General features: G+C 40.6%; 2 protein-coding genes across 3 annotated transcripts in view; both read left to right on the top strand.

Moving 5' to 3' along the window:
- The first annotated feature begins 12,446 nt into the window (after positions 1 to 12,446).
- The window catches only part of OPN3 (opsin 3), a 47,055-nt gene continuing 32,190 nt past the window's right edge, over positions 12,447 to 27,311 (top strand). Inside the window, exon 1 of the mRNA XM_025360063.1 lies at positions 12,447 to 12,928. Within this exon, the coding sequence (XP_025215848.1) occupies positions 12,556 to 12,928 (373 nt within the window). The 5' untranslated portion in view covers positions 12,447 to 12,555. The remainder of the gene's footprint in view (positions 12,929 to 27,311) is intronic.
- Positions 12,677 to 19,583, top strand: CHML (CHM like, Rab escort protein 2). Of its 2 annotated transcripts, none has more exons than XM_025360051.1 (2): positions 12,677 to 12,928; positions 17,027 to 19,583. In XM_025360051.1, exon 2 carries the CDS (start codon positions 17,058 to 17,060, stop codon positions 19,029 to 19,031), a length of 1,974 nt encoding a protein of 657 aa, XP_025215836.1. In that variant the 5' UTR covers positions 12,677 to 12,928; positions 17,027 to 17,057; the 3' UTR covers positions 19,032 to 19,583. The 2 variants fall into 2 exon arrangements, with proteins under 2 accessions (XP_025215836.1, XP_025215831.1); XM_025360046.1 differs by lacking the exon at positions 12,677 to 12,928 and adding an exon at positions 13,571 to 13,637 and having other exon boundaries at positions 16,748 to 19,583.

Here is a 27,311-nt window from a genome sequence, read left to right as displayed (position 1 = left end):
AATCCTGACCTCACAATGTTATCAGTGTCCTTCATAGGGTCCTCATTGCATCATAATATCTCTGTAACATCCTACTTCCTTCATAAGGAGGAGATTGAGATTTTTTTCCCCACAGACTGTGTGTGTGTGTGTGTGTGCACATGCACATGTGTGTGTTGTGTATACTGCTTGAGAGGGAAAAGGAATGAGCAGAGACCAAATAAGAAAACTGGGTAATATTTTCTCCCTCTTGTGTCTCTTCTCACCTCAAACTTTTTTGCCTTCTTCACAATGCCACGGAAAGTAAAGTTTGGCCTGGCACGGTGGCTCACGCTTGTAATCCCAGCACTTTGGGAGGCCGAGGCGGGTGGACCACCTGAGGTCAGGAGTTCAAGACCAGCCTGGCCAATATGGCAAAACCCTGTCTCTACTAAAATATGAAAATTAGCTGGATGTGGTGGTGGGCGCCTGTGATCTCAGCTACTTGGGAGGCTGAGGCAGGAGAATCACTTGAACCTGGGAGTCGGAGGTTACAGTGAGCTGAGTGATAAAGTGAGACTACACTCCACTTTATCACTACACTCCAGCCTGGGTGATAAAGTGAGACTCCTTCTCAAAAAAAAAAAAAAAAGTAATGTCACACTTATTCTTGCCACTGTACTGGATATGGAAATTTGAACTTCTAAAAATGAAATGTATTTCAGCACCTGTCATTTCTACCACAAACATTTTTAGAGGTCATAGGGAATACAAATGCTCTTCTTCCTTTGTGCATTGTCCTTCGATTGAAATAATAAGGTGAGCCAAGGATGAGGAAGGAGTGGCTCCTGATTATGAGGACAGCTTTTCAAGGTAAGGGGTCAGTTGAATTAGAAGGTGCCTTTCTGCACATCTCCTTCCCAGTCATTGCAATCTCCAATCCCATTTAATCCAACTGCTATTGACTCAGGGTTTCCAATTTTCAGCTTTTTATGGGAAGGAGAAGTTGTTTAATGTTTCTCAACAATTAGTTAACTTCCTATGGCTTAGGTGAGTTAGATAAATTTCCTATTTCTTGGTAGTCCACTTTTTAAAACATTCTTCAAGAACTTGCATTCAGAGATGAAGCAGATGGCATTTCAGAGCACCTCCAATTCCAGTACTGTCTTCTTGGTGTCCACCTCTAACTATCTGTTAGGAGAGCACAGTATGATATTATTTAAAGAAAAATCCCCCAACCCCATTTGTTTCTCCTCCTTTTTCCTTTAAAGCTTTCAAACCACTGTATAGTGATATCTGGAGAACCACTTTTCCTACAAGTCTAATGTATGTATTATTGCATTCACCATCAATTCATCTAGCAAATATTTACTGAACACATACTTCATGCTAGAGGCTGTTTTAGACACTGAGGATACAGCAGTGAATAAAATAGCTTCTCAAGTTTATAGACTAAGGCAGAAGACAGACAAACAAACAAATAAATAATGTATCAGTGGGCAACTGTGCTATAAAGAGAGAGGAATTGTGTGTGTATTAGAGTGGGGGGTAAAAATCAAAGTAAAAGAGGCAGGGAGATGAGGGAATTCCCCATTAATAGAAAGATTTCTGGGCAGAAACCTGAAAGAAGTGAGGTAGCAAGTCATGTGGATAAATGGTAGAAGGATGTTCCAGGGACAGCAGGTGCAAAGTCCTGAGATCAGTGTGTGCTTCACATATCTGAGAAACAACCGAGACCAGTGTGACTGAGGTGGCGTGGGATGAGAGAGAGAGGTAGAGAGAGAAGGCAAGAGAGTCAGGGGGTGGTGTCCAGATCATGTACGATCTTATAGGCTGCTTTAGGACTTTGGCTTTTACTCTGAGATGGGAAGTTTTTGAGCAGAATAGTGACATGATCTGACGTGCATTTGAAAAGACTCATTCCAGCTGCTTTGAGGAGAATAAACTGAAAGGGAAAGAGAGTAGAAGCCAGGAAGGCAGTTAAATAGCAATTTCAGTCATGCAAGTAAGAGATGACAGTGGTTTAGATTAGGGCGCTAGTGACAGAGGTTGTGCGAAGTGGTCAGATTGTGTGAAGGTAGATGTGACAGATGTCCTAATAGATTAGATGGGGGTATGAGAGCAAGAGAAGGATCAAGGATAACTCCAGGGATTCTGGCCCTAAGAAATAAAAAAGATGGAATTATCATGTACTATGTTTGGGAGGAAGCCAATAGAAGGAGCAGATTTTGGGGTGGGGGGAAATTAGGAGTCAGTTCAGGGTATGTTAAGCTTGAGAATTCTATTAAACAATTGTGGATGTTGAATAACCAGATGTAAGAGTCCAGGATTCAGGGCACAGCTCGGGAGTCATCAGCATTCAGATGGTGTTGTATTTCAAGTCATTAGGCTGGACGAGCTCACCTAGGAATCAATGCAGATAAAGAAGAAGGCAAGGTGAGGATCAAACCCTGAACATACCAGAGTTGGGAGGTCAGAGTGATCAAGAAGAACCACTGACTAAATATGAGTGGCTAGTGAGGTAGGAGGAGAACCAAGAGAAAGGATCATCCTAGAAGCCAAGAAAAAAAGCTGTTTTGAAAAGGAAAGAGCCATTGGATGGACAATCCAGTTTATTCAATAAAGAAATTGCCTAGGAAGAAAAAAGGAAGGAGGAGGAGAGCTATAGCTTAAAAGGACTTTAAAGAAACACCATCCAACCACAGTGTGTGGACTGTATTTAGATCTTGACTCAACAACCAAACTCAAAAATAATTTAAAATGCATGAGAAAATTGTAAATTGGATGCCAAGTAGATATTTGATGATAAAAAGAAATTATTGGCTGGGCACAGTGGCTCGCGCCTGTAATCCCAGCACTTTGGGAGGCCAAGGCAGGCAGATCACGAGGTCAGGAGATCGAGACCATCCTGGCTAACACAGTGAAACCTTGTCTCTACTAAAAATACAAAAAATTAGCCGGGCATGGTGGTGGGTGCCTGTAGTCCCAGCTACTCGGGAGGCTGAGGCAGGAGAATGGCATGAACCCGGGAGGTGGAGGTTGCAGTGAGCCGAGATTGCGCCACTGCACTCCAGCCTGGGCGACAGAGCGAGACTGTCTCACAAAAAAAAAAAAAAAAAAGAAATTATTGTCCAGTGTTTAGATTTAGTAATTATATTTTATGTTATATTGTTTGTCTTAGTCCATTCCTGCTGCTATACCAAAATGCCTTGGACTGGGTAATTTATCAACAATGGAAATTTCTCACAGTTCTGAAGGCTGGGAAGTCCAAAATCAAGGTTCTGGCAAGATCCAGTATCTAGTGAGGGCCTGTTCCTCATAGATGGTGCCCTCACATGGTGGAAGGGACAAACAGGTTCCCTCAAGCCCTGTCATGAAGGCACTAATCCCATTTATGGGGGTGGAACCCTCATGACCTAATGACCTCCCAAAGGTTCCAACTCTTAGTACCATCACCTTGGAGTTAGGTTTCAACATATGAATTTCGGGGGGACATAAACATTTGGACCATAGCACTGTTATTTATGTGATGTAGTATTTTAGAACTAGATACTGAAATATCTATGAATAAGCATTAAAGTATGAAGGAGCAGTCAACCTTGCCAAGTACTGGTGAGGGCCTACTTAAGATGAGGACTGAAAATTAACCATCGGAATGTGGATGCTAGCGACCTTGAGAAAGGCTACCTCAGTGGAATGGTGGGCTAAACAGAGAGTAGGAGGAGAAGTATTGATAATAGGTATAAATGCACATTATGGCAGAAGCTTTTGGGAACATCTTAGTTGTTATATGCAGGAGTAAGTCACAGCTATTATGGTCATTTATAGAGCTACCGGATGCATTTGTACTTACATTTTCTCAGTTGCAGAAATGATATGGCAGCAGATTCAAACAACATTGAAAATCACTCATGTTCCTACACTCTTACAAAACTAATAATTTTAGAAAATTGCCTTCTAAACCCAGACCACATACTTTGATAATTTTAGTTTCAACAGAACTATGCACATTACTTAAATTTTAATGTACAACTTCATAAACCTGTCCCCGTGTTTCTAATGTCCTTCATAAGTGTATTTATGTCTTTCTTATCTACCTATTTTTCTCAAGGAAGTATTTTGCTATTTTATTATTTTTTACATATAAATGACCATGAAAGGCAATCATTATAAAAAGTCAAAAGCAAACACACACCTAGCTGTATAAGCAAAGAAATGATATTGGCACTGTCAGAAAAAGACTCTAGAAAAAAGCAGGTGGAATAATTGCTGTGAGTTAGTTTGGCTTCAGCTTCCATGAATATTATAAGGGTCATATGTGGAAAGAGTGCTACCATGACACAAGGCCCATGGTTGGGTCCTCAGCTGGTCTGACATGTAGGCCTGGTACCAGTCATCTGGCGGAAATGCTGTTGGAGCAATAGGTTGCTGTGCATTTTCTGCTTCTGGATTCATGATGGCCAACTTCAGTTTCCAGCATAAATCAATGAAGAACTCCTTTGAGGTGAAATGAGTATACTCAGCTAATGCCTATGGCAGGGGACAAAGAGGTAGGCAGGAGCTTCAACATTACATGGCCCTTGGTGACCAGGTACTGTTAAGACTCTGGGCCAGGCTCACCCTTACGTTTTCAGAATAAAAAGATGACAGAAGAGCAGAAGGCATCTTGGTGACCACACTCCTCAACACGGCTTTCTCTTGAGTCATACCCCTGCAGTCTGGACTGATGCCTTATATACACAGGGGCATGGCTGTCCTGCTACCATCCCCCTTCATCATCATTTTGGGAATTCCCTCATCCTCAAGCTTATATACTATGTCTTTCTTCACCATGGTTTATTCCCTCATTTTGGTCACTCATATTCAGAAATAGGGCCTGGAAGATAGATATGTTTTTGATAGTTGCATATCTGAAAATATCCTGATCTTTCCTTGCACTTTGTTGACATTTGGTTGAGTACAGAATTTTAGGCTGGAAATTATTTTCTTTAAATATTTTGAAGATATTACTCCATTGTCTTTTTGCTTCTAGTATTGCTGTTATAAGGACTGTATTCTGATCAGCTTCTGTTGCTGATTGTAAGCTATTCTGATCCTTGATGCTTTGTATACAGCTTGTTTTAATTTTCCTCCCTCAGGAAACTTATAAATGTTCTCTTTGACCCCAGTGTACCGAACTTTCACTATAATGGGTGTTGGTGTGGAGATATATATATGTAAATTAATCATAACTTCAATAACCACCAGTTTCTTCTGGAAATTAAATGTTTACTCTTTCCTACCTCCTCCTCTGTCATGTAAACTGCATTTTATTTATTTATTTATTTATTTTTGAGATGGAGTCTTACTCTGTCGCCCAGGCTGGAGTGCAGTGGTGCAATCTTGGCTCACTGCAAGCTCCGCCTCCCGGGTTCACGCCATTCTCCTGTCTCAGTCTCCCGAGTAACTGGGACTACAGGTGCCCACCACCAAGCCCGGCTAATTTTTTGTATTTTTAGTAGAGACAGGGTTTCACCATGTTATCCAGGATGGTCTTGATCTCCTGACCTCGTGATCCGCCCGCCTCAGCCTCCTAAAGTGCTGGGATTACAGGTGCGAGCCACCGTGCCTGGCCATAAACTCCATTTTTTAACAGCAATGTAACGTGAGATTTTATTTTAAAAACAAATGTATGTATTTGGGGGTTGAAGGGATGTGGACAGATACACAGTTTATGTATTAAGCTGATCCCTACATCTCACCCATCTGAGGAGCTGTATGCACCAGAAGCATTGACATTCAGAACCTTAAGGCATGCTAGATTCTCCTGTTTTTTAAAAAAAGTTCAATCACATTCACCAAATTGCATTTCCTAAGGTAGGAAAGGTGCACACGTGTTTCGCAAGATTTTCAGTAAGGGCTCTTCTGCTGCTCACCAGAGACCAAGGTTAGAGGGGCCAGGGAAGAATGTGTCTCAACCCTGGGAAAAAATAATGATTGAAGTTCCCTCTCTGCCATCACGTTACGATGCAGAAGGCTAGGGGTTATCAGTTTCCAAACAAGAATGTCAAATGAAACGTGTCTCCATTCCTCGCTCCCCTATACTTTGCAAAGGACTTCCTTGGAGTATAGGTATTGTGATAACTTAATGTTTCAATGTAAGAGGGTGTTTAGAGGGTTTTAAATGAACCTCTTTCTGTCTAAAGGACAGGGCTAGATGGCCCATGGAGGAGGATGTGTGTAGGCACTGGGAACCAGTTCCGCCAGCATTAGCTCCTGCTCACCTTCAGACTATTTAAGAGAAGGCAACAAGTTCATTAGGAGCTCAAGGATCTCCTTAATGAGCACTCCCACAGAGAGTTTTCAGAGTCATGGAGGATCCATGACATCTCCCCATTTCTTTCCATCCCAGGGGCACTGACAGGGAGAGCCTGGGGCTGGCCAGCTCTCTGCAGTAGACCACTTCCAGAATTTGGCAGGGTAAAAGATGCATACATATGTACAGAGGCCCAGATGCTAGACTCTCAGTAGAGGGGCCAGACTGGGTCAACTTGGAAGGGTCCCCAAGCAGGGGCAGAGAGCAAGATCCCAGCAGCCAGCTATGAAAGGCACTGCCTCTGTCGAGAGAGTTGTGTGAGAAAGATGCTAGAGATCTCAGTTTCTCTAGAGAACCTGCAAATCACCCTAGAAGACAAAAACCCAGCATTTAAAATTTGCTACAATTAGAGAGTACCACTATCATTTTTTTTTTTTTAAAGACAAAGTCGCAATCTGTTGCCCAGGCTGGATTACTGTCTCCTGGGTTCAAGTGAATCTCCTGCCTCAGCCTCCCAAGTAGCTGGGATTACAGGTGCATGCCACCTCACCTAGCTAATTTTCGTATTTTTAGTAGAGACAGGATTTCACCATGTTGGCCAGGCTGGTCTTGAACTCATCTCAGCCTCTCAAAGTGCTGGGATTACAGGCATGAGCCACCATGCCTGGCAGAGAGCACCAATATTAGACTACAACTTTACCAATCAAGGAAGATTTTTTTCCCCTCACAATCTCAAAGGGGCCCAGAGCAGCATCTACAGGTAGCGGATCAAGAAAATGGAGGGTGAAACCCCGTCTCTACTAAAAATACAAAAAATTAGCCGGGCACGGTGGCGGGCGCCTGTAGTCCCAGCTACTTGGGAGGCTGAGGCGGGAGAATGGCGTGAACCCGGGAGGCGGAGCTTGCAGTGAGCCGAGATCACGCCACTGCACTCCAGCCTGGGAGACACAGCGAGACTCCGTCTCAAAAAAAAAAAAAAAGAAAAGAAAAAGAAAATGGAGGAAGCTAAACTTGTTATCCTTCCCACCTCCACTCACAGAAGTTCTACAGGCCTGACGCTGGCTCTATCTTGGAGGGTGGACAAGCGAGTTTTACGTGAGTTTTAGCTTTTCATCTTTTACAATGTTCTGGCCTTGATGTCAACTGCAAGGGAGCAGAAAAGCTTTGGAAGCTGCCAAAATCCCCTCTAAGGGCAGGAAGGAGCAGGTGGTCAGAAAACATTTGAAATGAGTAGTGAGAACAAGTTGCTTTTTGGTTGCAGCATACTGAGTTCAGCTTGCTTCATCAGCTGGTTACAGTAGTTTACTTCTCCCACTCTTGAGAGAGTGAGATGCAAACACAATTCGCACATGCTTTTTTCTTTTTTGACAAAAATGTGGTAAAATATATATAACAGAAAATTTTCCTTTCTAACCATTTTTAAGGGTACCATTTAGTGGCATTGGGTACATTTACAGTGTTGTGCAACCGTTACTACTATTCGTCTCCAGAATTTTTTCATCATCTTAAACAGAAACTCTCTACCCATTAAACACTAACTTCTCATTCTCCCCTCTTCTCAGCTTCTGGTAACCACCATTCTACTTTCTGTCTCTATGAATTTGCCTATTATAGGTACCTCTTATCATTGGGATCATATAATATTTGTCCTTTTGTGCTTGGCTTATTTCACTTATCGTAATGTTTTCAAGGTTCATCCCTGTTGTAGCATGTACTAGAATTTCATTTCTTTCAAAATATGCCTGTATAATATTCTATTGTATGTATATACCACATTCCATGTATCATTCATCTGTTGATGGGCATTTGAGTTGTTTCTACTTTTTGGCTATTTTGAATAATCCTATTATGAACATTAGCATACAAATATCTGTTTGAGTCCCTACTTTCAATTCTTTTGTGTATATACCTAGGAATAGGATTACTAGATCATATGGCAATTATTTTTAATTTTTTGTTTTGAGACAGGGTCTCACTCTGTTGCCCAGGGTGGAGCACGGTGACATGATCACAGCTCACTGCAACCTCAAACTTCTGGGCTCAAGGGATCCTTCTGCTTCAGCCTCCTGAGTAGTTGGGTGAGACTACAGGTATATGCCACCACACCCAGCTAATTTTTAAATTTTTTTCTGTAGAGATGGGGTCTTACTGTGTTGCCCAGGCTGGTCATTGTACTCTTGGCCTCAAGTGATCATCCTGCTTAAGCTTCCCAAAGCACTGGGATTACAGGCATGAGCTCACAATAATTCTATGTTTAACTTTTTGTGGAACTACCAAATTGCTTTCCACAGTGGCCACACCATTTCACATTCCCATCAGCAGTACAACAGGGTTCTAATTTCTCCACATCTTCACTATCACTTGTTTTTGTGTTTTGTTTTGTTTTTTGATGATAGCCCTTCTAGTAGGTGTGAAGTGGTATGTCATTGTGGCTTTGATTTGCATTTCCCTAATGACTAATCATGGTGAGTTTCTTTCCATTTGCTTTTAGGCCATTAGTATATTACTGGAGTAATGTCTACTCAGATCCTTTTCCTATTTCTGAATTGGGTTGTGTGGAGTTTTTTGTTGTTGTTGAGTTGTAGGGGTTCTTTATGTAGTCTAGATATTAATGCATTATCAGATACATGATTTGCAAATATTTCTCCCATTTGCTGGGCTGTCTTTTCACTCTTTTGATAGTGCCCTTTGATGCATAACAGTTTTTAATTTTGATAAAGTCCAATTTATCTATTTTTCTCCTGTTGCCTGTGCTTTTGGTGTGTCATACCCAAGGAGTTTTCTTCTAAGAGTTTTATAGTTTTAGCTTTTACATGTAGGTCTCCAATCAATTTCAAGTTAATTTTTATATATGATATAATGTAAGGCTCCAATTTCATTCATTTACACATGGATGTGCAGCTTTCCCAGCATCATTTGTTGAAAAAACTGTTCTTTCCTCCTTTCCCCATTGAATGGCCTTGGCATCCTTGTCAAAAATCAATTGACCATATATGTAAGAGTTTATATCTTGGCTGTCTATTCTATTTCATTGGTCTACATGTTTGTCCTTAGGCTATGTATTAGGCTGTTCTTGCACTGCTATAAATATCTGAGACTGCGTAATTTATAAAGAAAAGAGGTTTAATTGGCTCACAGTTCTGCAGGCTGTACAGGAAGCATGGTGTTGGCATCTGCTCAGCTTCTGGGGAGGCCTCAGGGAGCTTTTACTCATAGTGGAAGGCAACGTGAGAGCAGGCATCTCACATGGCGACAACCAAATAGAGAGAGAGAGTGGGATGGGGGAGTTGCCACACACTTTTAGATGACCAGATCTCGTGTGAACTCAGAGCTATAGCTCACTTAACACAAAGGGGATGGCCCAGGGCATTCATGAGGGAACCTCCCCGTATGACCCAAACACCTCCCACTAGGACCCACCTCCAATATTGGGGATTACATTTCAACATGAGATTTGGGTGGGGACAAATATCCAAACCATATCATGTGATCACGCTGGTGCTTTTTTTGTTGTTTGTGTGTGTGTGTGTTTTTTTTTATAAAAGATTGTAACGTTTTGCCATTATCCTATCATTACATAATTCTAAAATTAAAAAGAAACATATCCTTATCATTGCCTGTTTCTGTCAAGCTCAATAAATGTCCTTAACGGTTTATAGTATTATAAAATTACTGTATCAAAAATTCTTAAACATTTGTCAAAGTCCTCTTACTCCTCCTTTGCATTCACTGCTAGTAGGCATTGCCCTGGACTTTACTCTGATTGAGTAAAAGCCAAAGTCCTTCTAATGAAATGGTCAAGGTCTTGCGTATCCTGGCCATTCACTGCCCACCAACCTGACTGGCCGCATTTCCTTATTCTCATTCTTGTTTCCTTATTGTTCCTCCAATGTACCAACCACAGTCCTCCTGCCCATAACCACCATGTCTAAATAACAACCTTGACAGAGCAGGGGCATCACCATCTTGGACAAGCACTGCTATTTTAAAGTTCTCCTTGATCAAAAACCACCTAAATCCAAACGGCATCAGCCTAATGGCTAAGGTCAGCATGACCATAAACCACAAATGGCATCTCCGACCAGAAACATTCCAATCCTAAGATAAACCCCTCCCTGACCTGAGACATGCCAGTCTCGAGATAACCTCCCCTCCGACAAAGACATTCCAACTCCGCAATAAACTTCTTCTCCACGCCAGTGATAAGCTCTCTCACTCTAAAATGTTTAAATACTCTTAGTCTGTAAGAGAGTGCTCCTGACCGAAATCTGCCAGAAGCCCCTCTTAGGTTTATTCTCCCAAATAACCCTGTCTGACTGTTGAGCTGCTATTTGTGTTTCTTTCCTCTTTCTTTAACTGTTACAAACCCCTTCGACCATCTCCCATAGCTCCTTGCTAAGCCTCCTAAGTAGCTGGCACTACGACATGTACTATCTTGCCTGGCTAATTTTTTATTTTTTGAAGAGTTGGGGGGCAGTTCTCACTTTGTTGCCCAGTCTCGTCTTGAACTCCTGGGCTTAAGCAGTCCTACTACCTCGGCCTCCCAAAGTGCTGGGGTTGCAGGAATGAGCTACCACGCCTGACCTTTAGTTCTTTATGGCATTTGACAGTGGCTGACACCCTACGTATGTATTTATCTAATTTTTGTCTGTTCTCCAAACACTACTGGAATGTAAACTTTATAAGGGCAATGACTTAGCAATGAAGAATGAATAGGAAAAAATATAGTGAGTTCTTCATTCATTCAAATTACTATTTATTGAGAACTTACTGTAGACTAGACACAGAAAACACAGTGGACATTAAACATATAGAACTTGTTAGTTATGTTTTGTTCAACAGTTGTACAAATCTAAAATTAACAATTAAATGTGTGTGTGTGTGTGTTTTTAAGGAGTGGGTAGGTAGGAAGTCTCACAGATGGCAAGTCCAGAGCACAAGCCTTGAAGGAAAATCAAGGTGTCAAAGGCAGAGCACACTGCCCCTTAGCTATTGCTCAATGCACCAGGGTGGAGAGCTGCTGCCAGCCTATTAGATCCTCTCTGCAGGGAATTCGGAATGTGGATTGATCCAAGCTAGTCATTCCCTACTGATCTTTCAAACAGGGGTGAGGGGGGTAAACGCCCCCATGGGGAGCAATTTCTTTAGCTTGCACAAACCTTGTGTTCATTACCAGTGTCCGGGACAATCTTCAGGTGTGGCTGGGGACTGTGATCTTCTTGTAGGGCCTCCTTAGGGACTGTGCAACCACAAAGGCAGAAGCAGCTCTTGCAGAGTGTGATGACGTTCACAACCTATATTTGACTTGTACTATATTCTCATCACTACAGGGGAAGAGCCCAGTGGGAAATGTGTGCTGTTCTAAATATAGCACCTGCCTCCTATACCTGCTAGATTTAGGTTGAATCTTTCACTGCCTGTGAAGGACTTTAGCAGGCCTCGGTGACCAGAAAGATCTATCCACACTTTCAAGCACAGGAAGGACGGTATTGGAAGGCCTCGGGGTCAGCCCAGGGCTTAAAGTCAGTTCCACTAGAATGCCATTTTCAGAGAGTTTTCATCCCTAACTCTCCGAGGGTGGCAGGCTCTTGCATCAGCCCTGGGACATGTGTCCTCTAGCAGTTGGGTAGTTAGGCAGGCACCTGTGTATCAATTTGTTTTTCTTCTCAGTTTTCCGGTTTGTAAGACTACCCCGAGCTCTTCAATGTGTTGCTTTTGTTTACATTAAGTGTATGAGGTGGGATGGGCTTCGTAGGCTGGTGGTGGGTTATTACAGCTTCCCAGGAAGGGGAGAAGCCCAATTCCTGCCAGCACGTGGTGGGCGCAGGCGCTTATACTTAGGAATAAATGAATGCATAAGTGAGTGAATGAATATGTCAGTGGACACGAAGCTTTCAAGCTGGGTGCAGGGAGGTGGGGATGTGACGAGCCATCAAGGCTACACTGCGGTCCTGGCCCCCGGGCTATCCCGCGACACGCGTCCACGCCGACCAGCGGAGGGGGCCTGGCCAGTGGGGGGCGGGGCGAGCTAGCCACGAGGGCGCGCCCGCGGGGTTGGGGCTAAGAGGACGCCCCGGGAGCAGCTGAGCAGCGAGAACGCGCCGCGGGGAGGGGCGGGGCCACGGGGCGCGCCGAGCGGAAGGGGCGGGGAGAGGGCGGGCCCGGCGCGCGGTAGCGCGGGCCCCTCAGTGCACAATGGCCAGAGCCGGCGGCGGAGCCCGAGCCCCACCCAGTGCGGAGCGCGCCGCGAGCCCCGCCGCACGCTGAGCGCCTCCGCCCGCCAAGCGCGCCGGCGCCGGGCCATGTACTCGGGGAACCGCAGCGGCGGCCAGGGCTACTGGGACGGCGGCGGGGCCGCGGGCGCTGAGGGGCCGGCGCCGGCGGGGACGCTGAGCCCCGCGCCGCTCTTCAGCCCCGGCACCTACGAGCGCCTGGCGCTGCTGCTAGGCTCCATTGGGCTGCTGGGCGTCGGCAACAACCTGCTGGTGCTCGTCCTCTACTACAAGTTCCAGCGGCTCCGCACTCCCACTCACCTCCTCCTGGTCAACATCAGCCTCAGCGACCTGCTGGTGTCCCTCTTCGGGGTCACCTTTACCTTCGTGTCCTGCCTGAGGAACGGCTGGGTGTGGGACACCGTGGGCTGCGTGTGGGACGGGTTTAGCGGCAGCCTCTTCGGTGAGTTGGACCGGGAGGAGAAGGCAGCCTCCCCTCTGCAAACTTCCACTCCCCGCCCCGCCGCCCGCTCCGTGCGTCCGCCTGCCCCCAGCCCGCCCCGCACGGCTTCCCGCTCGGCCCGGCGCCCCCCGTCCGACCCCGCCCCGCTCCCCGCTCGCCTCCTGACGCTGCTCGACCCCAGCGGCATGTCGGGTGCCTTCCTCTTCCTCCGCCCCCTCCCGCCCCACGCTGTCCACGACTCCATTCCTGTGGTCTCTCATCTGCCCCCACATTGACCCCAGACCCCAACCCGTCTCCTTTCTTGTCATTTGTTTTTACCTCCTAAGATCACTCAACAAGGCACGAAACCACAGCTTTTTTACACTTTGAGGAATGAGACGAGGGCCTGTAGAGTCAAGAGATTCAAGAAAAAAAGTGATTAACTCGTTAAAGTTGGAGGGGGTGATGAGATTAGATTCATATACTACTATTTGTTTTCTAAAATGAGAGTGGAAAACTAAAATAGCAATGTGTAAAAAAAAAAATTCTCATTAGTACTTGTAAACCTTTGAATGCTTTCTAGGGAGAGAGACAGTTTCATTCAGGTCCTCAGAATGCAAATTGGCATGTGCCCTATAAGCTATTTTTACTATTTTCCTTCTTATAGATGGGTTCCAGCGCACCACAATCTCGGGTGAGATTACAAATGGTTCAGCCAGTACCATCTCAGGTGAACAAATACTGTAATTAGCTCTGCAGTCGGTAGATTTCATTAAAGTAGAACTTGATTGTTGAAGATTTATTTCGACAATACTCTTCTTATGGAAGATTTAAGTTTCACTGAGACATGATGTTTTGAAGGATGATCAACAACTCAGCAAATCATTGAAGAAAGCGTAGGAAAGAAATTATTTTTTGCATGCGTCAGGAATTTCATTTGTAGGGAGATTTGAAATAGAAATGTGTATTTCTCAAGGCTTAAAGTTCCTTTTTTAAATCCGGAAATCCATTGATACTTTATTGCTTTTATATTGGTAGGTTTGGAAGAACAAAATCTTCATAGAATTATCAAAGGTATTTTCTTAGTAACCTCTATGCTATGACAAACCCAAATATTATATTTGTAATGATTCATTTTTTGGAGTTTTGAAGGAAATAGAAAATGTAGATTTATTTGATTGCTTCAGAGGTTATATTTTCCTCCCTGCCCCTCATAAGCTTTAATCTGATAATTTCATTTGAACAAACATTTGAAATTTAGGGAGGGGGACTGTAAGTGTATGTAGGTTGTGATGTGGATGGCTATGGGATTACACTCCTTATATTAATTTAAAAATACCTATCAGGCAATTTATTTGGCAATGCTAAGAAGGTTATTCAAGCCCAAGCCTAAAGTATCATCAGTAGTGTTCTCCGGGGTAGTCAACAGGTGTTTGTTCAGACATCAAAGTTCTTTTTTCCTCGAAGTGCCTTTTCTGTGCTGGAAAATTCTATTTTCGTTCCCGGGAGTTTGAACACAAGGGTGTACTGAGTTCTTTATAAGTGCTAGCTGTCATCCACCCTCTTCCTCACCTCTTTCCTCTGCTGACCCCACCCTCGTGTGTCTCCTAGTCACTTCTCCCTTCCTGTTTTTCTTCTTCACCATCCCTCTTAGGGTCCCAACCCAGTGATTTTCTAAGTTCACTTAGGTTTTTGCCTAAGTGCTGCCCTGTTTTTCAGGGCATTTAGTGCTTTCAACCATGACTTTCTCCCTGTTTTTAATGTGGAGGTGGAAACCCTGGGGTAAGAGATTCAGAGACTTTTTTAAGCCCTGGGGGGCAAGTTAGTAGTGAAGTTACTACAGAGTTTAAACAGTTTTTAGCAAAGACAATTCCTTTGCCTGGAGTGAATTCCAGAGTTTGTGCTTCTAGATCCAGGTTAAGGATGAAGAAAAGGAGGGCACTTCCTGCATAGTTATCCCTGAGCTAGAACTACCTAACAGTGGAGTATTGAAGGGGAGGACATTTAAAAATGAGGGAAGTAGTTTCTTGATGCAGAGGCTTTTGGAGAGGCTTGCCCTATCTGTTGGAAAGACCACTGGCCTGATGGCACAAGAGTGGGTCCTGTTCCTGATCCTGCGGCTCATGTATTGTGTGGGCTTTCCCAAGTCACTTAATCTCTCCAGCCATCAGTTCTCTCATCTCTATTATTGGGTAGTTCAGCTTAATGCTCTGTAAGGTCATCCTACTTGCTTTGCATTTTGATGACTTCTTTGATATCTGTAGGTTAGAGCGTGCCTGATGTTAGCGCTTATTGACTGTGTCTTCTGCTCTTACTCCTACCCTGAGCCCTATCTTTCTAAGCCAAGAAGCAGCATATACTATGGTTACACCTCTTCAGATACCATCATAGATTCAGTCTCCCTCTTCACACCCTGCTGGAAGAAGCAGAATAAGTAATTCAGACATACTTAAATTTATACTTGAGTGGGCCAGGCAACTGTTTCATTCTGTACTTAGTTCCTGGCTTCTTAGGGAATGCCAAAAATGAGTGGAATCCTTGATATTTTTGAGACAGAGGCTTTGACTAGACAGGACTGTTAGGATTGCCATTTTAGTTAAACTAAAGGTCTGTGCCCTACGCAATTTAAGTTCCAATTGAATGGCTTGTTTTACCAATATCCAGGATTATTAGTCATCTTGGCCTATACAGGTCTAGCTTGTACTGATTTATATTTCAGTAGGTTTAACAGTAGTGAAAACCAGAGCTCAAACCAGTGCAATGATGAATGTTAGAAAGTTTAGCAGTAATGTGTATGTAATACTTTAGCCTAAAGACTTTCCGGTGAGTATGCTCTTCAGTACCTTGGCCGTTCTACCTCTGGCCACACGTGGCATCACACAGATGTCTTCTGCACGTGGAGTGTAACCAGCATTATGCTCAAAGTTAACAGGAGAGCCTTTTTTTTTCTTTACTTACCCTTCAAAAATAAGAACAAACAACGTTAGTCTTGGCAGAGGATGTTTACATAGACCCTTTGCTTGGGATAGAGATTCAGGGTTGCAGAGACAGTGGCAAAATGCAAACATCACTGTATTCAAACGTTAGAAGTAGGCATTATTTATGTTAAGATATTTTAATATGAAACCAGGAGTTTTCCTTTTTTACTTACATACATTTTTTCCTTTTTTACTTACACTTATATGCATGTGTACATTCATATACATATTTTTAATATATAGGTTTTCCTCCTCAGGCCTATTCTGTTATGAGCCTAAATATTTTTAAATGGCCAGTTGTTTTACTGAATTAATCCTTTTATTATAATCTTACTAGTAATTGAGTAGAAATAGTCTCATGTTGCTATCATGAGATCCTAAGGTGGTTGTGGCATGAAAAGGTCTTATATTCAGCTATTCGGGAATCACACACAGACTGTAATGGCCACAGAAATATTTTTAATCATGGCAGTATGTACATAATGTATAATCTGTTTCTATAAACAATGGAGCCATACGTTCCTTTTAGTCTAAGCTCACAGCTGTGTATAGATTTATTCACATGATAGTTTTCTTAAAAGCTAAAGTTAGAGAATTGTATTATGTTATTTCTTCTTTATTTTTGTGGAACATTATGTTCATTCTCTATTACTATGTTGCCTGATTCTTGGGAGGGCTGTTATATCTCTATTGTCCATTTTCAAGAAATTAGAAAATATGTGAGAAAGCATTTAAGACATGCTTTAGTGGAGGTTTATGTCCAAATAAGAAGTCATACTCCAATGGATTGTCATTGTTGCATGAAATTATTTTTCTCTTATATTGTTTACAATGTATTCTTTCTTGAATTTTCTTCTTTCAGAGAAGAGTTCCAGTCACAAATGCATATATGATGCATTTTGACATTTACTGCTAAGATGAAATACAGAAATGAAACCACACATCCATTTTAGTATTCTCAGATGTGATTAGATGTACTTGCTCATGTTTTTATGCTACTGACTTATAAGGAAAAAAATATATTTTAAAAGGGTAACTGTTAAACAGCTAGGACCTGCAACTTCATTGCTTCTGGGATAAACTGGAACATCAGAAGGACAGATTTTATTACAGCATAATCACACCTCATTTCTTTCATCAGCAACTGTCACCAGACGCTTTTACTTCCTAGAATGGCGGACAGTCTTCCCACAGAGTTTGATGTGGTTATAATAGGGACAGGTTTGCCCGAATCCATCCTTGCAGCTGCATGTTCAAGAATTGGTCAGAGGGTTCTGCATATTGATTCAAGAAGTTACTATGGAGGCAACTGGGCTAGTTTCAGCTTTTCAGGATTGCTAACCTGGTTGAAGGAGCATCAGCAAAACAATGACATTGGGGAAGAAAGTACTGTTGCATGGCAGGACCTGATCCATGAAACAGAAGAAGGCATCTCTCTTCGCAAGAAGGATGAAACTATCCAACACACAGAAGCTTTTTGTTATGCCAGTCAGGATATGGAGGACAATGTTGAAGAGGTTGGTGCTCTGCAGAAAAATCCTTCTTCAGGGGTGTCTAGTACCTTCACTGAAGTTCTGGATTCTGCAGGCTTGCCTGAAGACAGCCAGTCATCGTATTTTAATAGCGATGAAATGTCTGCCAAACACACTCAGAAAAGTGATAGAGAGATTTCACTAGAAGTAACCGATGTAGAGGAATCAGTGGAGAAGGAAAAGTATTGTGGAGATAAAACTTGTATGCACACAGTTTCAGATAAAGATGGAAATAAAGATGAAAGCAAATCTACAGTAGAAGATAATGCCAATCAACCAATTAGAAATAGGATTACTTACCTTCAAATAGTTAAAGAAGGGAGGAGGTTTAATATTGATTTGGTATCAAAACTGCTGTATTCTCAAGGATTGCTAATTGATCTTTTAATCAAATCAGATGTTAGTCGTTATGTAGAATTTAAAAATGTCACTAGGATTCTTGCATTTCGGGAAGGAAAGGTAGAACAAGTGCCTTGTTCCAGAGCAGATGTCTTTAATAGCAAGGAACTCACCATGGTTGAAAAGAGGATGCTAATGAAATTTCTCACATTTTGTTTAGAGTATGAACAACATCCTGATGAATACCAAGCTTTCAGGCAGTGTTCATTTTCAGAATACTTAAAAACTAAAAAACTAACTCCCAACCTTCAACATTTTGTACTGCACTCAATTGCAATGACATCAGAATCATCTTGCACTACAATAGATGGCCTTAACGCAATTAAAAACTTCCTTCAGTGTCTCGGACGGTTTGGCAACACTCCCTTTTTATTTCCCTTGTATGGCCAAGGAGAAATTCCCCAGTGTTTCTGTAGGATGTGTGCAGTTTTTGGTGGAATCTATTGTCTTCGTCATAAAGTACAATGCTTTGTAGTCGACAAAGAATCTGGACGATGTAAAGCAATTATAGATCACTTTGGTCAAAGAATAAATGCTAAATATTTTATTGTGGAAGACAGTTACCTTTCTGAGGAAACATGCTCAAATGTGCAGTATAAGCAGATCTCTAGGGCAGTACTCATTACAGATCAGTCTATACTAAAGACAGATTCAGATCAGCAGACTTCCATTCTGATAGTTCCTCCAGCAGAGCCAGGAGCTTGTGCTGTACGGGTCACAGAATTATGTTCTTCAACCATGACATGCATGAAGGACACCTATCTGGTACATTTGACATGTTCATCTTCTAAAACAGCAAGAGAAGACTTAGAATCAGTGGTGAAGAAATTATTCACTCCATATACTGAAACAGAAATAAACAAGGAAGAACTTACAAAGCCAAGACTCTTGTGGGCTCTTTATTTTAATATGAGAGATTCCTCGGGAATCAGCAGAAGCTCATATAATGGCTTGCCTTCCAATGTTTATGTCTGCTCTGGGCCTGACTGTGGCCTGGGAAATGAGCATGCCGTCAAGCAAGCTGAAACACTTTTCCAGGAGATCTTTCCAACTGAAGAATTCTGCCCTCCACCTCCAAATCCAGAAGACATTATCTTTGATGGCGATGATAAGCAGCCAGAGTCTCCTGGAACCAATAATGTAATAGTGGCCAAACTAGAGTCCTCTGAGGAAAGCAAAAACCAAGAAAGCCCAGAGAAGCACCTTCAAAATTAGAAAAGAGCAATCTGGAAATGCTGTTTTGGACCTCCTTCGTGGCATCAGAATATTCTCATTTAAAGGACAGTTTCCCATATGAGTAATTAGAAGTGGTTATATATGTTGAATGCTATGCAGATGTTGTCTTTAACTCTCAGACATTCAGCATTGAATATCTTTGTTAACCTATCAATGAGTGATTTATTGATTATTGAACATTTTGTTTAGAATGGGCTATATGACCCATAATCTTAAAACAGAGTTAGCTGTGTTTTAGTATTGGGTATGTATGTAAGGGTTCCATATTAACAACTCAGCTTAAAGGTAATGTTGTATTTGCTAATGATCTTCAGATTTTATCTTTGTCTACAGAACAATTAGTAATACCCAAGTAATATTTTAATTACTTTCGCAGCTATTATAGTTGCTGCGGCCTGTTCGAATAGTGAAACACACAAATGGTAAATTATGTGGATCTTTTGCATATATATATAATATAAATGTATAGACATGGTGGTAGGAATAGCAACTAATACAAATGCCAATATGATAATAAAATACGTTTGTCTATAATCGTTAAAAGATTAGCTTTGCATGATCCTTTATTCATTGTGAAGGTCTGAAGTTTATAATACCCACTTCACTCTTGTAACTGATGAGGCAATGACGCCACCACGGTGTTCTAATTTACAAAAAGAATTGGAGTTCAATTAGTGGTTGAAAAACTCATTTTGGGGAGGTTGATTGCAAAGAAAATTTGAAGGATAAGATTTATTCTCATTTAATACTTCAGAAAATTTCTGCAGAGCCCTGCTTTGGCACTTGAAGAGCTTCCAACAAGTAACTTAGACCAAAAGGAAAAATGAAGTGCCCCAGGAGAAGATACTTCAGAAGGGCTGTTCTGAAATTCCTAAGGAGAAACAGAGTGAGGCCTTTTTAACCTGGGATTACAGATAGTTATAAAACCCTCTATAAATAGATTACCCAAGGTTTTTCAGTGAGAATGAAACCTACCACCTTGTTGGCTCTACCACTTTAATTAATGTTACTAACATAACTGATAGGAATGAATCAAAGGAAGATTTACCATGCCCTTTTGGTTGTGTCCCACTTCACAAATTGTGAAGCAACAACCTTCTGTAATCTCTTTTGCCTCTTAGCTGTTATCTAGAGTATAGAAACTTTTTTTCTCCCAGAACTACCCAACATCATAAAACTGGTAGTACTCTAATAGTAAAAACCTGTGGCGCTGTCAGAAGACATGAACTTGCTTTTCCTCTAGTCCAGTTTCCATTCCTCAGGCAGAGAATGATGATCCTTGTGACAGTTTTTGCTCTGAAACAGCATTTATCATGTGCTTGGTACTTAGTATTATGCTTTCTCATGACAGTTTCTCAGCAATCCTGTGAGGCAGATTTGCATATACTTTCTGTATTAGTCTGTTCTCATGCTGCTGAGAAGACATACCTGAGATGGTAATTTATAAAGAAAAAGGTTTAATGGACTCACAGTTCCATGTGGCTGGGGAGACCTCACAATCATGGTGGAAGGTGAAAGGCATGTCTTACATGGCAGTGGACAAGAGAGAATGAGAACTAAATGAAAAGGGAAACCCCTTTTAAAACCATCAGATACCGTGAGACTTATTTACTACCATGAGAACAGTATGGGGGAAACAACCCCATGATTCAGTTATCTCCCACAAGTTTCCTCCCACAATACGTGGGAATTATAGGAGCTGCAATTCAAGATGAGATTTGAGTGGGGACACAGCCAAACCATATCACCTTCAAAGAAGAAATAGAGAATTATTAGTAATTTGCTCAGAATCTGGTATGTGGAAGAGCCAACATGGGGACCCAGTCTTTTGTGATTCTAAAACCTTTGATCTTTCTACTGACATTCACTGTTAGAAGAGTGTAGGCACTACAGGAGAAAGAAAAAGTGCCCACGAACATTAGTCGAGCATTGCCGGGGTGGAAAAGCACACACTGGTCCTGCAGCTTATTGAATCGGAGAAATGTGAAGATTAAGATGAACTAAACAAATGTATTTTAGAGCATGGATCTCATTGAAGCAGAATTTGGCTAAGGTTTAAGAAAATGTTCTTCAGTAACACATCTCTTGATCTGAAGATCGTGTTACAAAAAATATTACCAGGCCAAAATTTGTTCGGAATACACTCATTTTTTGCTCCTCTATATGTGAAGAAAATGAGACCAGACAGATTTAAGTAATTGACAACTTACTTAAAGTAGCAAAGTCGTGGATTGTATTGACTTTTAAAATATAGTAAAGTCATATTTAAATTTTATCCTGAAGTTTAAATCTATCAAAACAACTGAAATACTTGAAATAGACCTATAAAATAGTAATTAAAATGAGAAATACATAAGATGATAAATAAAATGACGGTGAAGGTATTCCAGATCTACCGAAAAGATTTTCAGTATCACAAATTATTCATAAGAAATCGAGGAAAGGAACAATGAGAAGTTGCAAAAGATGGTATAGCTGAATATAATAGAAATAGGAAAAATTAGTCCAAAATAAAGGTTGATTTAAAAATGAAGGAAATGAATATACTTCTTACTGAATACAAAATAAATGGGAAATGAGAAGTTATACCAATAAAAACATTTAAAAATTTAGGGGATATTATAACTCAGTATAATTTTCTGACAGGTTGGATTTTGACCCTAATGGACTTGCTGGTGAACTTTTTTTTTTTTTTTTTTGAGACGGAGTCTTGCTCTGTCCCCCAGGCTGGAGTGCAGTGGCCGGATCTCAGCTCATTGCAAGCTCCGTCCCGGGTTAATGCCATTCTCCTGCCTCAGCCTCCGGAGTAGCTGGGACTACAGGCACCTGCCACCTCGCCCGGCTAGTTTTTTGTATTTTTTAGTAGAGACGGGGTTTCACCGGGTTAGGCAGGATGGTCTCGATCTCCTGACCTCGTGATCCGCCCGTCTCGGCCTCCCAAAGTGCTGGGATTACAGGCTTGAGCCACCGCGCCTGCCCTGCTGGTGAACTTTTAAAAATGTTTAAATAATGTCTCTCCATCTATCATGAAAGACAGTATGCTTCAGATTGTCTTTTGAGGCAAATATGTTCTCAATACTAAAAGACATTTTTAGAAGGATTTTATTCTCAACATGCAAAATGCAGAATGAAATATTGGCAAACAATAGAGCAAATAATTTACTATCACTCAGGATTATAAGGCTGGTGTTCAGCAGAACAGCCATTAAATCAGCATCAACAGAACACATGGTAAAAATCCAAAGTATTAACTACAGATAACTTTTCAAAAATTAATCATTCACCCTTGATTCAATTATTTCTGGCAATGATTTCATAGACTTCTTGGAGTCTGTTAAGTACTTAAACCAAGAACTACTACTATTCCTACTGGGAAAACAAACATTCCTCAGGTGGAATGTAAACAGTGTTGGCACCATTTTTATATATGGTTAAAGAAACCTGTCATTGCAGTAAAAGCCAGCATTCACAAAATGAGGAAGATAAGGAAGGAAAGTAGCGTAAATATTTTCTATTAACATGGCTTTACAACTGCTTAAACTTATAGAAATATACTCACAATAAAAGACTAATTCAAGAAGTTGCAGGATATAAAATTTTTAAAAATATTTCTACATCTCAACAGTGACAAACTGCAACTTAAAAAGTGTTTGGTTATTAATATATATGAGACTTTTAAAGAAAGTTATATAACTACATTGAGATAAATTAAGAAAGATGCCTAAATAGAAGCAAATTTAAGGAGCTATATTTTTAAAAATGAGCAAACTCCCATGGGAGCCATGCTGGTATAATGGAAAAGTAGTACATGGGGAGATGGGGAGTTTTTTGAAAACCAGAATTACAGTTCTCATTTCACTACTTAGCAGTTGTATACTCTTGGGAAAGTCACTCTTAGTATCTATTTCACCATCTACAGAATAGAAATACTTCACAGAATTATTGTGAGGATTAAGTTAGATAGTGTGTATTAAAATACAAAGCTACATCCAAAGGAATGCCAATATGTGACATTAGTATGAAATTTACTACAGTTCATTTAACATTCCAACTGGTTGCTGTGTGTAATGTGTCATAATTGTAATAAATTATTTAGGAAAGCAAGCAAAGATGTAAGTTTTTTTAATTTAGGGGGAAAAAATGGGAGTCTTGCCTCCAAATCCTTAAAACATGCTATTAAGCAACCTTTCTGAATATTCTGTGGTGCCAAGAATAAAGTTTAACTAAAACTAATAAACCAATGGAAAGAAAGAAATATTAATAACTGCTGGTGAAAAGACTAGCTAGATGCCAGTGTGGAAAGATTAGATCCACTTTACATATGATATTCCAAATAAATTAAATGTTAAGTATAAAAAGAAAAATAAAGACTATGAGTCTCACACCAATAGTGGTACAAAGGAACTTCATGGCAATTGATAAGGTAGATGAACTAAGAGAAAAAATTTTAGATGTGTAGTAAATAGGAAAAAGACAAAACAAGATGAAATTTAAAAGAAGCTATTTGCATTACACATGGGTGCACTCAATTTTTGTAAAACTATATACATATCCATAAGGGTTTGTACTTTTAGGCAAATTTATAAAGAGATCATGTATACATGATACAAAAAATCAATTCTTTGAATGGTATTCAAATTTCTTAATATTAAAAATGCAACTTTGACTTAGTTCATGCTATTGTATTAGCAAAATTGTTTTAATTGCATGTGTCCTCATAGCAGCAGCATTGTATATTAGTAGCCTTTTAAGAGAACTATGTAGAAGACTATAATATAAAAAGGGCTTTATAACCGATCTATCTTTTGACATACTCACTTTGAGTGGCATATGCCTGGGAAAATGTTTAAAAGAAAGAAAAGCTATTTGTACAAAGGTTTCTAGCAATTCCAGTCAGATAACCGTTTTTGTTTGTTTGTTTGTTTTGAGACAGAGTCTTGCTCTCTCACCCTGGCAAGAGTGCAGTGGCGTGATCTCGGCTCACTGCAAGCTCTGCCTTCCGGGTTCACGCCATTCTCCTGCCTCAGCCTCCCGAGTAGCTGGGACTACAGGTGCCGCCACCTCGCCTGGCTAATTTTTTGTATTTTTAGTAGAGACGGGGTTTCACCGTGTTGGCCAGGATAGTCTCGATCTCCTGACCTTGTGATCCTCCCACCTCTGCCTCCCAAAGTGCTGGGATCACAGGCGTGAGCCACCGCGCCCGGCCTCACTCAGATAACTTTAAGGGGGAAAAAGCCCAACAACTGGGAAATGGTTAAGTAAATTTGGGTGTATTGCTAGTGCTATCACAGAATGTTATATAGCCATTAAATAATATTGATATATGTAAAATTGTATGCAAAAAAGTGTGAGATTGAAAAATGTTAATAAGAACATAAATTATGTTTACTGATATGTGTGAAAATTTAGATCTACATTGAAAAGAACCAGAAGATAACATGTAATTCACTTCAGTTTAACATTAGGGGTTCTTTATTTTTCTTCTGTTAAATATTGATGTATGCAATAAAAAAATAAAAGATTAATTGGTAAAGTGGTTTACTGAACTGGTGAGAAAATTACTGATTTCTTAGAAGTTTCTGAAATTCTATTTTAAGTTAAAATATACGTTTCTAGGTGTTAAAAAAGATCATCTTCAAATATGTGTGGCAGAAAGTTTTACAAATCTTGGTGGGAGGGAATTCTTGGTCAAGATGGACTTCATAATTTATTTTTTCTTAGTTGATCACCATTGAGGAATAGTAATAGAAATATTAGTAATACATTCTAGGACATAGGCATGAAGACATCATATACTAATTAAAATATGCCCCTAAATGCAGACATGTCACTTGGGAATCTTAAAAGCCACGGATTCGTAGATGTGACCAAACCTTGTTTGCAGAGAGACCTGTGCGAAGGCCAGATCTCAGGGGACTGAGGATGTGACAGACCCTTTCTTCCAGTCAGCCTGAGAGATCCAAATCAAGGTGATTTAATTTAATAAACATCCATTGAACACCTACTGGGGGTTATGAATTGGCATTATTCTGGGAAATTAGAAATATAAAAATAAGTGCTCTGTACCTGACAAACATTCTGTTGGAATGTTTACTTTAAGGTAAGGTCATTTTACCTTAATGAGCATTTAAGACATTTTTTACCTATCTCACTCCCCACTGTAACTAGCACTTCCTGTTTCCTGGCAAAAGAAAAAACAGAACAGAAGTCTCTGCCTTGCGCATGGCATCCCTTTTAAAAGGTGCCAAAACTTACTACACAGTTGAAAACAGGTGGCTTAAAGGTTAAAAGCCGAATCATTTAACACTCTCCGAAATCTATTTCGGATGACATTCAGTGAGTTAAGTTTTTCAGATTAATCGGAAATTTTTTCTCTTTCCTGGAGAAGGAGCCAAGACGAACTCCAGGGGATTGAGTCCAGGAGCCCAGGACATCAAGGGCTTAGGGAGAGGAAGTATAAAGAAATTAGATCATAAAGTTTCAATACCAAGAAATTCTGATTAAGATTAATTTTATTTGCCTTCATCTCGATGGATTAAGTGAAAGTCATGCTCCTATTGCATGGAGGTAGCTGCTTCCTCTGAAGATTTTCAGATTTTTATTTTAGTATTTTTACCTCCATTATAAAGAGGCATTTGTAGTGTAGTTCATTTCGTTTTAACCAACAACCAGATGTATTCACATTTCAACAGCAGGGGCCACAGTACTTCCAGCTTTCTGTAAGGCACGAACAGTACAGAAGCTGAGTGATTCACCTGAAAGAATTTGGCTATAACAAAAATATATGACCACAGTTCTGCTCCAGCATTTGTGGGTGTGCTTTCTTCCTGACAACTACATTTTCTTATGTGATCCTCAGGACAACCGTGTAAGGTAAGAAAGGGCAGGTATTTGTACCAGTTTTTTTTGTAGATAAAACCTGGAGGAGTTAAGTGACTTACCTGGACTCTCCTACTTTGTATTTAGACCCATTAATGGGAAATGAAATGCTACTGTTTTGCTTTGCTTGCATCTCAAGAGTGATTTATTACATGTAAGAATATATAACACATAAAGCACTATTTAAAAAGCGGCGGCTTCTGGAACTTTAGAATAGATTGACTTTTCAACAGATAGCAAAATAATCCTATAAATTACAATTTGTATAATTATAATCAAATGGGCCAACTGTGATTGAGAGAGGAGAAGGGAGTTACTAAGTTCACTCCTGAAATCAGAAAAACAGTTTCTTTATTCTGATATGTCAAGAGCTTAAAATCTTTATATATAATACCTTCATTGGTCCCTGCTGATGTCCTATGATTCCTGGCATTTGCTTGTTGCTAAATATATATTTAATTCTAATACACTCTGGACAGCTATTTAATAATAAAGGCATACATATCAGAGGAGTGACTGGATTCAGAGGTGCAGGGTTGACAGAGTGTAGCAGGAAGATGAATACCTGATTATAATTCAGTCAGAAAGAGATACATATGTAGGCATTTTATAGTTTTAAATAATCCTTGAGGATACTAGTACAGTGTGTTTTATGCCAGTTCTTTTTATTACACATCATATAATTAAAGCCCTTGAGTTCTCTATTTCTGCTCATTTGAGACTTCTACCTGTTGCTTATTCATCTCTGACATAAAAATAAGTATTACCCAGTATGGGGAAACTTTATTTTTTATCATTAAGTTAATTTTACTATATTTGTAAGTTAAATTTACAGTTAAAGCTTGTGTAACCATTGCAGTATTTTACCAACTATAAAGGAAACATTTGGGGGAATGTACTGGCTGAGAAGGTGCTTGGAGTCTTGTTTTTAGGCAATTAATAATACAGTTAATTTCCTAAAATGATTCAAGCGAAGTATTGTGGAGAAACGAGCTGTACATTGTTCTGTTCTCATTTTATAACTACATAACATTATTTGTAATGGCCCTGCTGTTGAAATGTAAGTACCAACCAGATACTAAAAGTAAAAAAGCAAAAAGATGAGAATTGCACTGGAAATAGTTTGTCAGGAGATTGTAATCTCCTTTCAAACAAAGTCTATGTGTATGGTACCTCTGCATTCCCTGCAATTGCCTATATATCACAGGTATCTCCAAAACGATTTGCTAATTGAAAGACCAGCTAGCAGTTTCCAGTGGCTCTTTTCTTCTGTGTCATCCTCTTGCCTTCACACTCTTCTAGGTTCCAACCTGAGGAACAGAGGACTGCTAGGACCCATCTCTGGTAAAATATATTGCAATCATAGTCCTGGCTTCTTGT

This window comes from Theropithecus gelada, chromosome 1, assembly GCF_003255815.1.
Source record: "Theropithecus gelada isolate Dixy chromosome 1, Tgel_1.0, whole genome shotgun sequence".
Classification (NCBI taxonomy): domain Eukaryota; kingdom Metazoa; phylum Chordata; class Mammalia; order Primates; family Cercopithecidae; genus Theropithecus; species Theropithecus gelada.
Note: the sequence above shows the minus strand (reverse complement) of the source record. Positions and strands in the feature narration are given on the sequence as shown.